Consider the following 17,478-nt stretch of genomic DNA (forward strand, 5'->3'; position numbering starts at 1 on the left):
CAGGACTTCGGAGTTTGCAAAACTCAGTATGTTCTCAGAGGAAAAACTTATCCATGCAGGTCTTGATGAAGTCAGTGATGGTCATGGCATATTCATTCTGATCTGAAAATGAGTCCCTGAATATGGTGCAGTCCACCGATTCAAAGCAGTCTTGTAAATGCTCTTCTGTGTTTTAGGGATATGAGCAGGTGCTTGCAAATGGGACTAGCTTGGGATGAATACATTGGTATGCATATTTGAGTTAGGCTGAAGAGCCTGTTTTTTGTCTGTATTACTCTAGCTCTATTAATGAAATAAATAAATATTGGATATGATTATCAAAATCAGGAAACAGGGTGCTATCTTAAAAATGTTTGATACAAGTTAGTCTTCATTGTTTATCTTCCTGTAGCTTGAGATTGAGAATACTCGGCTTCGGAACATCAATGTATCTCTCTCTGATGCTCTGCATGCACAATCAACAACTGGTACCATTCTTGAGGATGAAGGTGTGCTTGAAAGCATTGAAGCTTCTTTCCGGAAATTTCATGCCTTTTTAGATCTCTTGAAAGATGCCGGGTAAGTAGTGCTATATTTCTTGTATTTCCTTCTTTTCATAAAATTAATGTTTGAAGAGTCGCATTGTCAATGGCATACTGTAATCATACTTATTGCACAAATTTATTTCCAGTATAATTTAATTAATTCCTTAATTACTGACAGTTTTGATTATCTTTGCTTGCTTTCATATTATCAAGTAGATTTATCAATCTAGAACAAATATTCAAAACTTATGTCTGATCTTGCCAATAACATTTTTAAAAAAAATTTGATCAGCAAGCGTTTTTCTCTCCACTCCTTTCTGAATGATTGAACTTTGACTGAAAGTTGTGGTATAAAGAAACTTTTCTGAAAAATCAGGTTAATGGGTGGTCTGAATTGCATCCACAGCAACTTGCCCCCATTCCCTGGGAGGCCAATCTCAGTTGCTTTTTGACAATATAGTGGAGTAATATAAAGAGTGTAAAATAAAATATTAATAATGGTTATTAAACAAATGTTTAAAAATAGAATCAACGAGAAAACTTTTAACTAAAAATATTTGGGTAAAACATGTTGAGCAACCTGGACAGCAGACATGTATACAGTTGGCCCTCCTTACCCGCGAGGGATTGGTTCCGGGACCCCTCGTGGATACAAAAAAAAAGCGGATGCTCAAGTCCCTTATTCAGCCTGTTTCAGTGTGGTGGATATTAGGACCCGGCGGCAGAGCTCTGAATCCACAGTGTTTCTGTTCAGGAAAATAATCACGATCACGATTGAAAATAAAGTGGAAATAATAAAGCGATCGGAAAGAGGTGAAACATTGGAAAAGCATTAGGCTATAGTTGGTCAATGATCGGAACAATTTTAAAGGATGAAGTGAGAAAGGCCCTGCCCCGATGAAAGTTACAATTATTACTAAGCAGCGCAGTGGTTTAATTTTGGGGTTTTGGGTTTCTGATCCTCCACATCAACCAGGCACAGATGGAGAGCACACGAGGGAGCGATCTGTCACTGGATTGAACTCGGGAACTTCTTTCCCAAGCCCGGCGCTGAAACATATGTTCTTAAGTGTTTTATATGCATAGAAAGGTAAAATATATACTATATACAAAGACAAACATTTGACTAACTGATGCTAAATAATAGCGGATGTACCTGTTCCGACTTACTTAGTAAGAGAACTTCTGATTTTTTTTCGATCCCAATCCACGATAACCTACACACATCCTCCCGTGTACTTTAAATCATCTCTAGATTACTTATAATACCTAATACAATGTAAATGCTATGTAAAATAGTTGTTATACTGCATTGTTTAGGGAATAATAACAAGAAAAAAAGTCTGTACATGCTCGAACAACAAGTGCTGGAAGAGCACTTCCGGGTTTTCTCGCTTCGCGGTTGGTTGAATTCACGCATGCGGAACTCGCGGATAAGGAGGGCCGATTCTACGTCATTTATCGATTACAGCTCAGCATTTAATACCATCATTTCCTCAAAACTAATCAGTAAACTCCAATACCCGGGTCTCAATACCCCCTTGTGCAATTGGATCCTCGATTTCCTCTCTTGCAGACCCTAGTCAGTTCAGATTGGCAAAAACATCTCCACAATCTCCATCAGCACAAGAGCACCACAGGGATGTGTGCTTAGCTCCCTGCTCTACTCGCTTTACTCCTATGTCTGTGTAGCTAAGTACAGCTCCAACACCATATACATGTTTGCTGATGACACCAGTATTGTGGAACATATCAAAGGTGGTGATGAAGCAGCATACAGGAGGGAGACTGAAAATTTGACTGAGTGGTGTAATAGCAACAACCTTTCACTCAATGTCAATAAGATCAAGGAACTGATTGTAGACTTCAGAAGAGGAAAACCAGAGGTCTATGAACCAGTCCTCATTGGGGGATCAGAGATGAAGAGGGTCAGTAACTTTAACTCCTGGGTGTCATTGCCCTGGAGGACCTGTCCTGGACCTATCATATAAACATAATTGCAAAGAAAGCACGATAGCACCTCTGCTTTGCTCAGGAGACTGCGGCGATTCGGCATGTCATTGAAAACCTTGGCAAACTTCTATAGATGTGTGGTGGAAAGTGCGCTGGTTGGCTGCATTACGGTCTGGTATGGGAACAACAATGCCTTTGAGTGGAAAATCCTATAAAAGGTAGTAGTTTCAGCCCAATACATCACGGGTAAAGCCCTCACAACCATTGAGCACATTACATGAAACGTTGCCGTAGGCTGCTCAACCAAGATGGTGCCGTGTTGTGTATTTTGAATCAGCATTGTAATTTTCTGCTTCTCTCTCTACTTTCTGCACTTCTCTTGCAAGAAGCTGAAAGTTACATCAGGTATGATTGATTGACTCTTTTGAACATCGGAAAGATGGCATTCAATCATAACATGCCACCTTTCTACCACTGGGAACCCCTGCTCGCATGAACCATGGGAGGTTCATTCACCACATCAGCATTACTGAGGAAGTGTTGCCAAAGGCGAGAAAGAAGATCTGGCATCTTAGTTAGGTTAAGACGTTGCACAAATTGGTCACCGCTTCCCAGCATACTCCTGGCCAATGTACAGTCCCTGGACAACAAGTTGTGTGAGCTGAGAGCCAGAATGTCCTACCAATGGGAAACAAAGCACTGTAACACCTTGTGCTTTACTGAAACCTGATGAAGGAAATGCCAGACCAACCCATTGGGTTCTGTGTGTTCCGAGCAGACAAGTCTAGAGACCTCTCTGGGAAAAGTAAAGGTGGGAGAGTATGTTTCATGGTGAACAATGCTTGGTGCGACCCATGTGATGCGCACACCCTCAAATCCTTTCGCTCCCTAGATCTGGAGTACCTTGTGCTGCTATGTCGACCTTTCTGGCTGCCTAGAGAATTCATGCCTGTTATTATTACAGCTGTGTACATCACACCACAGACTGATACCAACCTGGCTATCAATGAACTATGCAAAATCGTCAATATCCATGAAACCACACACCTGCTTTCATCATCGCTGGAGTCTTTAATAAAGTGTTGCTGACTAGAACTTGCCCAAAGTTCTGCCAACGCATCAAGGTGAGCACACGGGGAGGAAGCATACTCGACCACTGCTACTCTCCTTCCACAATGCCTACAAAGCACTTCTTTGCCCTCTGTTTGGAAAGTGACCATTCCTCCATCTTGCCATAGATACACACCTACAGGCAGAAATTGAAGCAGGAAGCGGCCATAGTGAAAACTATCTCCTACTGGTCCAACCAATCAGACTCAATGTTACAAGGCTGTTTTGATAGTGTCACCTGGGAGGTATTTTGAGCTGAGAACATCTCCGAATGCACAGAAGTGATCAGAAGTTTCTTCCAGAAGTGCATTGTAGATATTGTTCCCCAAAAATCAGTCCAGGTCTACCCAAACCAGAAGCCATGGATAATTAGTTTGGTGCGTGCTGCTGTCAGTGCAAGGGATAGAGCTTTCACCTCTGGAAACCAACAGGAGCTCCAGAGATGCCACTATGATTGATGCAGAGCCACCAAGGTGGCAAAATGGCAACACAGACAAAATCCAGTCATAACACTGACAATGACACATGCAAGGACTGCATACCATCATGGACTTCAAGAGGAAACCCAATTGTACAGCCAGCATTGCTACATCGCTGCTGGATGAGCTAGATGTTTTTTTTATGCTCAATTCGAGGTTGATAGGACTGAACCCCCAAGGAGAGCTGCTGATGAGACCTGCACTTTGGTCATCCTCCAAGTATGTGCTGAACAGCTGGCTGGTATGTTTACAGACACTTTTAATATCTCCCTCTCAGAGTATAACGCCCTCCTGTTTCAAATAGTGCATCATTGTTCCTGTACCTAAGAAAAACAAAGAAACAAAGTAGCATGTCTGAATGATTTTTGCTCTGTCGCACTCACCTCAATTATAAGCAAATGCTTTGAGAAGCTGGTTAAAGACTACATCTGCAGCATGCTACCACCCACACTGGACCCCCTGCGATTCGCCTACTGATGGAACCAGTCTACCGATGACGCCACAGCCAAGATTTAAATAAATTCTAATTCTAGAAAAGCAGCATCCATCATCAAGGATCCTCACCATCTAGGCCATTCTTTTTTCTTGCTGCTGCCATCAGGTAGAAGGTACAAGTGCCTCGGGACTCGCACCATCAAGCTCAAGAACAGTTACTACCCCTCAACCATCAGGCTCTTGAACAAAAGGGGATAACTACACACATTCTATTTCTGGTGTTCCTGAAACTGATGGTTTCATTTTAAGGAATTTTTATTTTGTTATTTCAAGCTCTCGTTATTTATTTATATTTATATTTGCATTTGCATGGTTTGTTTTTTATTGATTCTGTTTAAAGTTGCTGTTCTATGGATTTGCTAAGTATGCCCACAGGGGAAAAAAAAATCTGAGTTGTATGTGGTGATATGTATGTACTCTGATAATAAATTTTACTTCAGACTTTGAGCTTTGTTGCTGTCCTGTTTTCCTTTCTTTCACCCATGGCCATGCAATCTTCATTCAGATAAATGAGTTTAGAGATTTTGCAGCAGGTCTGATCTAGACATCACCTGGCATGTGTCAGGCAGAGCTTGATTTGTATATTTAGAACTTTATTCATGTATGAGTCTGAAAATAAACAGCACTTGCATTGTGAAATGTTAGCTATTCTGTGTGGAATGCTTGCAGGACCCAGCCAACACTAATTCTGAGGGCTTTAACCTAGAATTGGCCAGTAATATCCTGTCTTCAGTATCCCTTCATCAAACAGCCTATAAAATCTGATTGGCATTATGTTTTTCATTTCATTCCTATCACTTCCATTTCTGCATCACCTCAAGCAGTAAAGATGGAAGCACTTTTTGAACTAATCATCCTTCAACTTTTTGTTTCCTTTCATCAAAAAATAAAATGTGTAATATAAATTGTGCTAAATGTATATCAAAGCTTATATCATAAGCTTATCAAAGCTTATGTCAAGAAAGGATGTGTTAAGGTACTTCTTACCTCCGCTAGCCTGCAGGTGACCATTGGGCAAAGTGTAGCACCTGCTTAGCTCCCTCGATCAGGGTCACACTAAGCCATGGGAGCAGGTGGTGGATGGTCATATAAGCAGCTGGTGCATATCACAAGTCCTGATTATGTGACTGCAGACCCCAGGCATACAATCTCTGAAGAGTGTTGGTAATTACTGGGGTCACCTGTCTTGTAAAGACACTCCCCAGAAGAAGGCAATGGCAAACCACTTCTGTAGAAAATTAGCCAAGAACAATCATGGTCAAGACTATGATCACTCATGTCATACAACATGGCACATAATGAATGACCCATATCATCAAGACAATATGGAAGCGGGTCCTTTTACTCTCCAGGTCCATGCCAATCAGGAAGCACCCACCTACACTAATGATATACTAATCCCATACCTTTTTTCTATCATTCCCATCAACTTTATTTATTTACCTGCGCTATACTTTCTCTGTTACTGTAGCACTATATTCTGCACTCTGTTTTCCATTTTACTACCGAGATGTATTTATGTTTGGATTGCATGCAAAGAAACTGTTTTCACTAATTTTTGGTACATGTAACAATAATACTCCAATTCCATTTCCCCTGATTCTGCCACTAACTTGTATAATTGGAGCAATTTGCAATGCACTTAGTAACCTACCAAGTTGCATGACTTTGGAATGTGGGAGGAAATACAAACATCCAAGGGAAGTCCGTGTGGTCATAAGGAGAACTTGCTAACTCTACATAAAACTAGAATGGTATAGAATTGGTATGGAAGTTGTCCTGTCCAAGACCAGAAGAAGCTGCAGAAGATTGTGAACATAGCACAGCACATCACACAAACTAATCTTCCATCCTTGGGCGCACTTTACACTGCACGCTGTCGGAGCAGTGCTGCCAGGATAATCAAGGACACAACCCACCCAGCCAACGCACTTTTTGTCCCTCTTCCCTCCGGGAGAAGCTTCAGGAGCTTGAAGATTCATACGGCCAGATTTGGGAACAGCTTCTTTCCAACTGTGATGAGACTGCTGAACGGATCTTGACCCGGCTCTGGCCATCTGGACCTGACTTCCACTACCTTACTTTCCCTTTTCTATTTTTTAAATTATGATTTATAATTTAAATTTTTATTATATTTACTTCGATTTGTACTCCAGGGAGCACGAAGTGCAGAATCAAATATCGCAGTGATGATTGTATGCTCTAGTATCAATTGTTTGATGACAATGAAGTAAAGGTCTGGATTGAATTGTGGTCACTGAAGATGTGAGGCAAAGGTTTTATTAGCAGTGTCACATTGAAAAGGTTTACCTTTTGTCCAGCAACTTAGGTTTGCTTTTTATCTTCCTGTCACAGCTAGGTTTAGAAGTTAATTCCTGACATTTTTTTTCAAGCTTCTTCAATATGAATGCTGGAAACCACTTAATACACTCCCTTCATATTGTCCTCTGTTCAGGTACAGTGGCATGCAAAAGTTTGGGCATCCCTGGTCAAAATTTCTGTTACTGTGAATAGTTAAGTGAGTAAAGATGTAACATTCTTTTCAACATTTTAAGCAAGATTAGTGTGTTATTTTTGTTATGTACAATTTTTAGAGTGAGAAAAGGAAAGGAGCACCTTGCAAAAGTTTGGGCACCTCAAGAGATTTGAGCTGTCAGATAACTTTTACCAAGGTCTCAGACCTTAATTAGCTTGTTCAGGCTTTGCCTTGTTCACAGTCTTCATTAGGAAAGGCCAGGTGATGCAAATTTCAAAGCTTTATAAATACCCTGACTCCTCAAACCTTGTCCCAACAATCAGCAGCCATGGGCTCATCTAAGCAGCTGCCTAGCGCTCTGAAAATTAAAATAAATAATGCCCACACAGCAGGAAAAGGCTATAAGAAGATAGCAAAGTGTTTTCAGGTAGCCATTTCCACAGTTTGTAATAAAATTAAGAAATGGCAGTTAACAGGAATGGTGGAGGTCAAGTTGAGGTCTGGAAGACCAAGAAAACTTTCTGAGAGCACTGCTCATAGGATTGCTAGAAAGGCAAATCAAAACCCCCGTTTGACTGCAAAAGACCTTTAGGAAGATTTAGCAAACTCAGGAGTGGTGGTGCACTGTTCTACTGTGTAGCGACGCCTGCACAAATATGATCTTCATGGAAGAGTCATCAGAAGAAAACCTTCCCTGCGTCCTCACCACAAAATTCAGCGTCAGAAGTTTGCAAAGGAACATCTAAACAAGCCTGATGCATTTTGGAAACGAGTTCTGTGGACTGATGAAGTTAAAGTAGAACTTCTTGGCCGCAATGAGCAAAGGTATGTTTGGAGAAAAAAGGGTGCAGAATTTCATGAAAAGAACACCTCTCCAGCTGTTAATCATGGGGGTGGATCGATCATGCTTTGGGCTTGGGTTGCAGCCAGTGGCACGAGGAACATTTCACTAGTAGAGGGAAGAATGAATTCAATTAAATACCAGCAAATTCTGGAAGCAAACATCACACTGTCTGTGGAAAAAAAAAAGCTGAAGATGAAAAGAGGATGGCTTCTACAACAGGATAATGATCCCAAGCACACCTCAAAATCCACAATGGACTACCTCAAGAGGCGCAAGCGGAAGGTTTTGCCGTGGCCCTCACAGTCCCCCAACCTAAACATCATCGAAAATCTGTGGATAGACCTCAAAAGAGCAGTGCATGCAAGACGGCCCAAGAACCTCACAGAACTGGAAGCCTTTTGCAGAGAAGAATGTGCGAAAATCCCCCAAACAAGAATTGAAAGACTCTTAGCTGGCTAAGGAAAGCGTCTACAAGCTGTGATACTTGCCAAAGGGGGTGTTACTAAGTATTGACCATGCAGGGTGCCCAAACTTTTGCTTCAGGCCCTTTTCCTTTTTTGTTATTTTAAAACTTTAAAAGATGGAAATAAAAAAAGTAATCTTGCTTAAAATATTAATGAAATGTGTCATCTTTAACTTTATGCCTTTTGGAAATGACGTCATCTTTTACTCGCTTAGCTATTCACAGTAACTGAAATTTTGACCGGGGTTCCCAAACTTTTGCATGCCACTGTATATATTGTTTTTTAAGATGGCATTTTTGGAAACACATGCTGATATTTAGCTATTTCTGATAGAAAGAAACTTTCATCATTATGTAACACGAGTGAATCTGCAGATGCTGGAAATAAATAAAAAACACAAAATGCTGGCAGAACTCAGCAGGCCAGACAGCATCTATGGGAGGAGGTAGTGACGACGTTTCGGGCTGATGAAGTGTGAATGGTACGGTACCATTGTGATTCCCAATAGTGATTGAGAAGCTTGGCTTTCAAAATATTGTACTTCTGTATGTACCTATGTGCTGTCTAGCTGTGTGATTACTGTGCCAGTATGTAGCTGAGAGTTGTCAGGATTACCCTGCACTTACATCAGTAGTTAGTTTGACATTTAGCAGGTTTCTCTTGCCCTGAAATGTTGACTACATCATCTTCTGAAGGTTTCCAGGAAATAATAACAACCACCCTGCTTCAAACAAAGCAGGATTAGCACTGACTGCAAAGATCAATCTTCTCATAATATCTGGAACATGTTTTCTAATTAAATTCTTTTTCTCTGTTTTAAGAAGTACTGCTACTCTTTATTAATGTTATTAAAACCTTTGATGTAATGTAGAAACAGTCATTTGTGATTTATAACTATACCAGACATGTTTCATGTCATCACTGTTGTGTTCAGCTTCATTCTGTGATGGATTATTAATTTCTTTTTTCTCCAAAGATGAGCTGTAAATATACAACAGCTATAATGATGGGCATCCATCTTTTAATAGTCAATTTGTCTTCATAAGGAAAGTGCAGATTAAAGTAGTACGATATAAGTGCTAGAGCTCTTCCCCAAATGTTCTTTTAGCCATAGAGGAATTAAATTTATGGAGTACTGTGTTGTTTCATACGATAAACCACAGATGTATAATACATACATCATTTTTTGCAGACTTGGGCAGTTGGCTGCTATTGCTGGAATAGACCAATCAGACTTTGGTTCTATGGGACAACCTCAGTTGTCATCTACAGTTGGAAATAATAAAACAAAAGATAATATACACTCTGAGACACCCCAAGCCACGCAGGTGAATGAAGTTCACATCTTTTTTAAAGCATGAGCATTTAATTAATATTTTGTAAGTTTTTTATTTTATGAAAAGTTTCAGTACTGATGGTATTCTGTTTTACTTTAATTTAAACAATTCTCAAGACAGTATTTTCTATAGCAGCTATTCACATTTTTGTAAAGTATTTCTATTGAGCTTTCTATTTTGAAGCGCAGTAGCACAAACGTATCTTTTAACAAATGGCTTTAATTTTCTATAGTTCACATATCAGTATTCCTTTTAGCTTCATGCTGCAGATCAAGCCTTTTTGAAACATTCTGAATCTGATGTGATCCCCAACACTTCGACAAGTCTGTCCATTCAGCTAGCAAATCAATCAGCTGACGTCTGCCACAAAAATTTGCAATCTGTTCACTCAAACTCTGAGAGGGAATGTGGTGATAAATTTCAAAATTTACAAGTAATTGGACATAATGATAAGACAAATAAGCAACTTTCCACAAGGATAAATGATCAACTACAAATACAAGCGACAGGAAAACTGCTGGATTATTCTGAAGATGACGGTTCCAATGGTTCAGGCTCATGTGGCACACATAGCGAGAGGAATCCTAACAGCAGAAAATCAAAAGATGTTATGAAGAAAAATAAAGCACACAGCCTTTCTGTATTTGGAACTGATGGTTCTTTGACGCCAATGAGAGGGAATAAAAATGAACAAGTAACTAATAATGAAGAGTTTTTTAAAAAGTGAATTAAAAATAAATGTTCCTGTAAATTTTTATTCCATTGAATCACATCATAAGGCAGATGGAGATTTTTAGAGGTTATTCTTATACTCTGCAACTTTTTGAAAGTGGATGATCTATTTAAAACTTAAAATTTACTTCATTGGACAGATAATTTTTTGACTTTTACATTGTGGCTGGTAAAATGATAATCAACCCTTCAATTTGCAGCCATTTCAAGCTGTGTGAAGAACCATGAGTATCTGATGTAACGGCTGAAATTTCTGGGAATTCTTTGCCTATGTGTCTGGCCTGAATGTTAACTTGGGAATAGTGTTATATGAAAATATCAGAAAAGTAACTGAAAGTGGGTTGTTGGCTTCAGGAATTAAAGCTATCTGAAACAACTGATTTTAAATTTTCCACTTTCCTGACATCAGTTAATAGCCATAATATACCTTTGTGGGGTTGAAGAAGAGCTGACATTAGCAGGATTGTAATTAGTGATTATTATTATTATTATTATTATTATTATTATTATTATTATTATTATTATTATTATATAACTCTTCTGTGTCTTGTGCTTTCCCAGCTTTTAGAGTCCTTCTCTAGTGAATCTTTAGGTATGGGCTGGTGGATGGTGAAATCAGCAGAACTGAGTCCCACAATGAACACAATCCACAAGGATAGCCATTACTCTCAAATGAGGGTCTTACTTTCCACAATGAACACCTACATAGTAAGATGTATATAATAATTCTTAAAAACATAAATTCAGAGCATTTATTCAAACCCCTTCATACGGTATCACCTAGGACTAATGGATGCCATACCTCTACCTGCCCAGAACTCAGGATTGTTGCATTATTAGTCTATTTTAATGTATTGGCAAAGAAGAGTTAACCACTCTTAAAAGTTGTCTTTTTAGCTTTCCTTCTCATCCCTTGACCTTGAATTACATCTTGACAAAAGAATTCAATAAAAGGGAGAATTCATACATATCGTATATCTACTTAATTCATTTATTTGTATTTTCCTGGGAAATTGTAACAACTTTTATATGTGCACATTGTTTTTATAATTCATATGAGATTGCAAATCATAATGAATTAAAACACTAAATATTTTCTGGGAGTTTAATGTTAAAACTAAATGATCAATTGGTTAAATTACTCTAGCATTTTGGTATCAAGCAAATGTAGTATCAAATGTTATCATAAAACACAAATTCTGCTCAGAACATGTAAATTTATTTTCTATTTTTAATGTTTAATCACTAAGTAAAATTTGTCAGAACTGAAATGATACATAAACATAATAAAACATGGTTCTTAATTTTCATTAAGGTATTAAACTATTAATGAGAATATTTCAAGGTTCTTGATTTTTTTTTGCAAATATTACTACTGAGTTTGATGCTTTCTAAAAGAATATTTCCTTCAGGTTACCTCCTCTACAGTTACCTCTACAGTTTGTTAATGTATGATTTTGAAGTGAAATACTGGATAGACAATAATTTGATGTCTTACTTATTCTCAAGTTTGGCTGCAGACTGTCAATCAAATTATGAATAGTAGCATATCATGTTTAAAGGCAAAAATGCTTATTGACTGTGATTATCATCCTCCAACAAAGAGCCTGTTAATTGTGTAGTTTGTATATTTCTGATCATTTGTCACACCTTAATTCAACTCCACAAGTGCAAGGTGGTTGATTATTTAACACCTAATTTTAATCTGCTTATCGGTGAATTTTTATTCATACTTCAGAAGTTTGATAAGAAGAAAAAAATAGCTTTATTAATTAAAGCTTTTTCAGTACCAGAGTATTCCAAAATTCAAGGAGTGCTTTGCTTTAACTGAGTAGAACATAATTTTTTATCCAATACAGTACTGGTCTTCCACATCTTACAAAAGCCTGCCTTGCGTACAGATTACACACGCCAGTGAGTGTTTGGGAGACTGGTGGCACATATTTACAAACTGCTGTGGGCCTGCAGGCATCTTCTGTTCAAAGTTCAAAAGTAAATTTCATTATCAGAATGCATATATTTCACCACATACAACTCTGAGATTAATTTTCCTGAAGGCACACTCAACAAATCTATAGAATAATAACTATGACATGATCAATGGAAGATCAAGTAGAGTGCAGGAGAAAACAAACTCTGCAAATGTAAATATAGATAAATGACAATAGATAATGAGAACATGAAATAACAGGATAAAGAGTCCTTGAAGTGAGATCATTGGTTGTGGAACATCTCAATAGATGAGTGTAGTTATTACCTTTTGTTCAAGAACCTGATGGTTGAGGGGTAGCAAAACTGTCTTGAACCCCATGGTGTGAGTCCCAAGGCTTTTGTAACTTCTACCTGATGACAGCAGTGAGAAAAGAGCATGGCCTGGGTGGTGAGGATCTCTAGCAATGGATGCTACTTTTCTACAACTATGTTTCATGTAAATGTGTGTGTAAATTTTAGTTGCTGGTTTACCATCATGTCTAATAATGTCTGTTTTTTAAAGACAAGGCAGATATTGGTCAAATATGGGAGCATAATCTCTTTTAACAGATGACACTGCACATCTTCAAATGTCAGCACTTTTTATTTACTGCTCAAAATTTTGATTGCATTCACATTTGTATCCAAATTTGATATTCACAGGGCACAGAATCTACAGTAGTACAGCTCAGGAACAGGAACTTCGGCTAACAATATTTCTGCTGGTCTGTTAGTTATCAGTAGCAACAAAGTACTGTTACTTACAGACCATAAAGTGTTAATTATCGCTTTCAGTAGTTGACCACATGCTCCATATGCAAAAATCCTGGGGAAATTAAAATATACATAAATGGGATAAATCTATCCTTGGGCATCTACCTCAATATGCTTGCCTTATAATTATCTTAAATCTTAATTGTCTAATAAACTACAAGTTCGAAGTTAATGGAATCCTTTTTGGATACAGTAGTATGAAAGTAATTTTTCAGTTTGGTTGGGAGTTTTCTGAAGTTATCTGGGAGCATGAGACACATTAGGTTCCCTCTTGAGTACATTGTGCTACTGTTAACTGATTGTGTTACTTTGTAAGAAGTTGCAAGTTTGCACTTTTCGCCCTGGACCAAGGAAACAATGGACCCTGGAGCATTTGAACAACTGATTTTAATTGAATATGATTATCAAAATGACAGACATGCTTGTAAAGGAAAACATCCCTAGATTTCACATGTGCATAGTTTCAATATTACAAAAATATGTCCATACAGGTGTATTGGGGACTTAGTAGGTGGAATTACCATATGTATAGATTTTTAAATGTAGAATAATATTCACTTTACAGAGACCATAGTCTTAAAGAAGGAAAGAGAGAGAAGTCTTAAATAATTGTTATTAAGTATGTGGCAGTTATTTGGAAGCTTGGAGGACCAGAACTGCTTTTTAAAAAAAACCTCTAGGTTGCACAACTGGAAGAGTTTTGAAAGTGTGGGTAAGCATTTTAAAATTGAAGTGTTGCTTAATTGGGAATCAATGTAGATCAACAAGCTTAGGAGTGATGAAGAAATAGGCTTTTCACATAAACTAATCATTCACCTGACAATTTGACATGCCGCAGGTTCCCTTCACCCCTGACACTCCCTCCTCCCCCTCCCCACTAGTCATAAGCCTCCGATATGGTAAAATAAATCCAGCATCACCCTCTGCTTCCTGCCCTCAAGCCAATTCTATATCCAATTAGATATCTCTTTCTAAATTCCAGAAGATCTAACTTTCCGTATTAGAGGTCTTGTATAGACCACATCTGTGGTCCATATAGACCACATCTATCACTCTGCTTTCTTGGTTATTTCTTCAAAAAATTCTAATTTGATCTCCTATGCACAAAGACTTTATTCATTCGAGAGTAGGAGACTGAGGGCTGACCTTATGGAGTTATATAAGATCATGAAGGGTCTTTTACCCACTTACTGAGCTACAGCGCTTAGTAGGCCATTCTGGCCCTTAGAGCAGTTTCGCTCATGAACCCCTGATTTAATCCTAGTCTAATCACGGAACAATTTACAATGACTAATTCTAGTATGTCTTTGGACTGTGGGAGGAAACCAGACCAGCCAAAGAAAACCAATGTGGTCACAGGGAGAACGTCCAAACTCCTTACAGGCAGCAGCAAGAATTGTACCCAGATTGCCTGTACTGTAAAGTGTTGAGCTAACCACTACACTACCATACCACCCCCAAAAAATGGTAAATACACACTCTTTCCACCTGGAAATGAGGCTAAAAGCTAGAGAGTATAGCTTTAAAGTGAAGGGGGAAATTATTCATGTGGAGAGAGATGTCATGATCTGCCAGAGGAATTGGTTCAAGCAGGTATAATAATAGTACTTGGACAGGTGCATGAATAGGAAACATAGAGACGGATATAAGCCAAAAAGGTCTGCTTCTTTGCTGTATTACTCTGACTCAAGGATATTATTTTGTGAATCTGAAGAGAACTCTTACAGGACCACTGCAGCAGGACTCAAAAAGTTCTGTCTATGATGATCAGAAATTTTGGAGAATAGATTTTAAGACTTTGGATATTAGAGGATGATCAGAAATGGGATTATAGCTTGGAAGGAGAGAAAGGTCAAAGTGTTTCTTTTAAATTTAAGTGAGAGGATTATAAATTTGTTAGAGAAGAATATTTCAGATAGCCAGGATATGAAGTCAGGTGATCAAGCTCTAAATAGTCTCACGGATATAAGGTCTGCATCTTATGTAAAATATTAATTCACAAAGAGCATGAGTTGGAGCTCAACACAAAGCTTAAGAGAGGTATAGTATGAATACAGGATTAGGGCAAAGGAGAGCAGGAGAATAAGTAACATTGGAAATTATGTTTTTGTCTTATTTTTAAGCATAAAGATTACATTTTCTCTCCTCAGTACCCTGTTTCTGAAGTGACAGTTTATCACTTTACTGCCACTTAAAAATAAACATTTTTTGTTGGTTAACCCTTCTCCAGAAAATTCACATAATCCTATACAATAATTTGGCTAATGAAACATTATGCCAACCATTCACATATCCTGGAAAGAATTTTTTTTCTTAACAAAGATTGTTAAAAGTTGTCAGTCCTTAATAGTAAGTGTACTCTGGTCAGTGTTAAATGTGGCATTTAAGGGTCCTGTTCTCTTTGAAATATAATGTAGGTATAGCAGGTACTTTAAACCAAACCAAAACTGCTGCAAGACTAAGCCAGGAGTTTGACACTGCAAGTCTGATCCTTTATTATGAAGCCAGCAAAGACAAACAATCTTGTGGCAATTTAAAAACAACTAATGAAACCAAGTTAGTGATGCAACAAAGTTAGCGGTTGAACTCATGTTTTTAAGCGAAGTTAACAGTACAGTTAGTGTTCAAATAACGTCCCAATTCACATAATTAAGTGGTCAAACTAAATTAGCAATTGAATAACAGTCAACCAAAAAAAAATCATTCTCTGTGGCTCAACCTCTCTCCAGTAGACTAAACTAAACTAACTAACCTTAAATATGAATACATAACTATAATAACTTACTTTTACCACACCCAACCCGCATGACAGATTACCAGAGTAAACATGCCACAAAATACAATACAAACAGAAAATTGGTACATTGCTCCAACAGACAAAAAATAGATACATGACTCCAACTTTCCAGCTCCTTAATTATTAGACTATAATAATTACAACTACATACTACTAAAATAGGAGACATGAATTCTTCAAGGATATACATCTTAACATTTATAGAAATGTCCTCTTTCTTCTTTCTTCTTCCAGTTAATTCATATTATAGTCATCTAGGCCAGCTGTTACCAGCACATACTTTAACCCAGTAGAGTGATTCTTACCACCACTCTCTGTCAAGTCAAAGTCATGAAGCTTCTTTTTTTGAATTAATTTTTAAAGCATTTCTACAAAACAACTACAAACAAAAAACCCAACTACAAAATGAAAATTAATAGTGCAAAATAAACGTATCAAATATATAAATCATAACAATAAGGAAAAAGCACCGAAAATAAAATCATATAAAGTTAGTATCCTCCCCACCCTCCCACTACAAAACTCCAGGCCAACCATTACAATATGTAAGAAGAAATTAATTGGAGTGTTTGACCCCACAGAGTTGTACATACATATATATAAAATTATAATGCCTACTACCAAAACTATAATGTAATGAAGCTTCTAAAGCTGTAGCTCCTCAAACCTCTGCCTCCTGTAGAAGACAGGGCTTGGTTGTAGGCCTGTCCAGACAACTGATCACGGTCTTGATGCACACCTGCCACACAAATCCTCTTTTCTCTGGAATGACATGAATGACTTCCCACAATCCATGAGTTTCAAGGTGCTGTCTCCTGGGAGGAAATTGTGTTTTATACCTGACCACTTCTGACATTCGTGTAACTGTGGTATATACACCTTGACCCACCATTTCCAAAACAAGATTGACATAACTGTATTGGATCTGTTTCCATCTACAATGAGCATAAATGTCTTCCTTCTGGAACTCTCCTGGTGGTAAGGATGGTAAAGTCATCAGAAGCAACAGATGGATTGGTGTTAATGCTTCCAAATCATTGGGAATAGAGGATGCTTTACTAATTAGACAACCATTGATAACAGCCTCCACAAAGGTGAATTGAGGATCTTTCTCACAGACCTGATGTTCTCATGTTGCTCTTCTAGTATCATACGTAGCACACCATGTTTGTTGCTTATCCACCTTGTGAGTCAAAAGCTGTCTTTAGCACAAATGGATACAAGATCATGACTTGAACTGCCAAACAAAAACTCATCCAAGTTCAGATCTGAGATCCTACTTACTGTCAACTCTGGCTGTGTGCTGTCTCCTCCATCACCACGGTCTCCTTTCAGTCGTCCATTCACAGTCCAACCCAACATTGTTCGAATTGCACAGGCTCTATCATTAACACTGCGAATCACTTGCAACGCCTCCAATGCTTTGGCACTTTTCTCCCTATCAGTGGCTCAGTTTCTGAATCCATCTCTGGCAAATGGATTTGTTTCAGGTGAGAGCAGCCCTGGAAATCGCTCTGTTGTG

General features: G+C 38.2%; 1 protein-coding gene across 4 annotated transcripts in view; it reads left to right on the top strand.

Moving 5' to 3' along the window:
* Positions 1-11,746, top strand: part of cep78 (centrosomal protein 78) — a 117,442-nt gene extending 105,696 nt beyond the window's left edge. For all 4 annotated transcript variants that reach the window (XM_073070405.1, XM_073070422.1, XM_073070414.1 and 1 more), the window contains 3 exons: positions 392-558; positions 9,538-9,673; positions 9,939-11,746. In XM_073070405.1, coding sequence (XP_072926506.1) covers positions 392-558; positions 9,538-9,673; positions 9,939-10,409 — 774 coding nt within the window. In that variant the 3' untranslated portion in view covers positions 10,410-11,746. The remainder of the gene's footprint in view (positions 1-391; positions 559-9,537; positions 9,674-9,938) is intronic.
* The last annotated feature ends 5,732 nt before the right edge of the window (positions 11,747-17,478 follow it).

This window comes from Hemitrygon akajei, chromosome 2, assembly GCF_048418815.1.
Source record: "Hemitrygon akajei chromosome 2, sHemAka1.3, whole genome shotgun sequence".
Taxonomy (NCBI): domain Eukaryota; kingdom Metazoa; phylum Chordata; class Chondrichthyes; order Myliobatiformes; family Dasyatidae; genus Hemitrygon; species Hemitrygon akajei.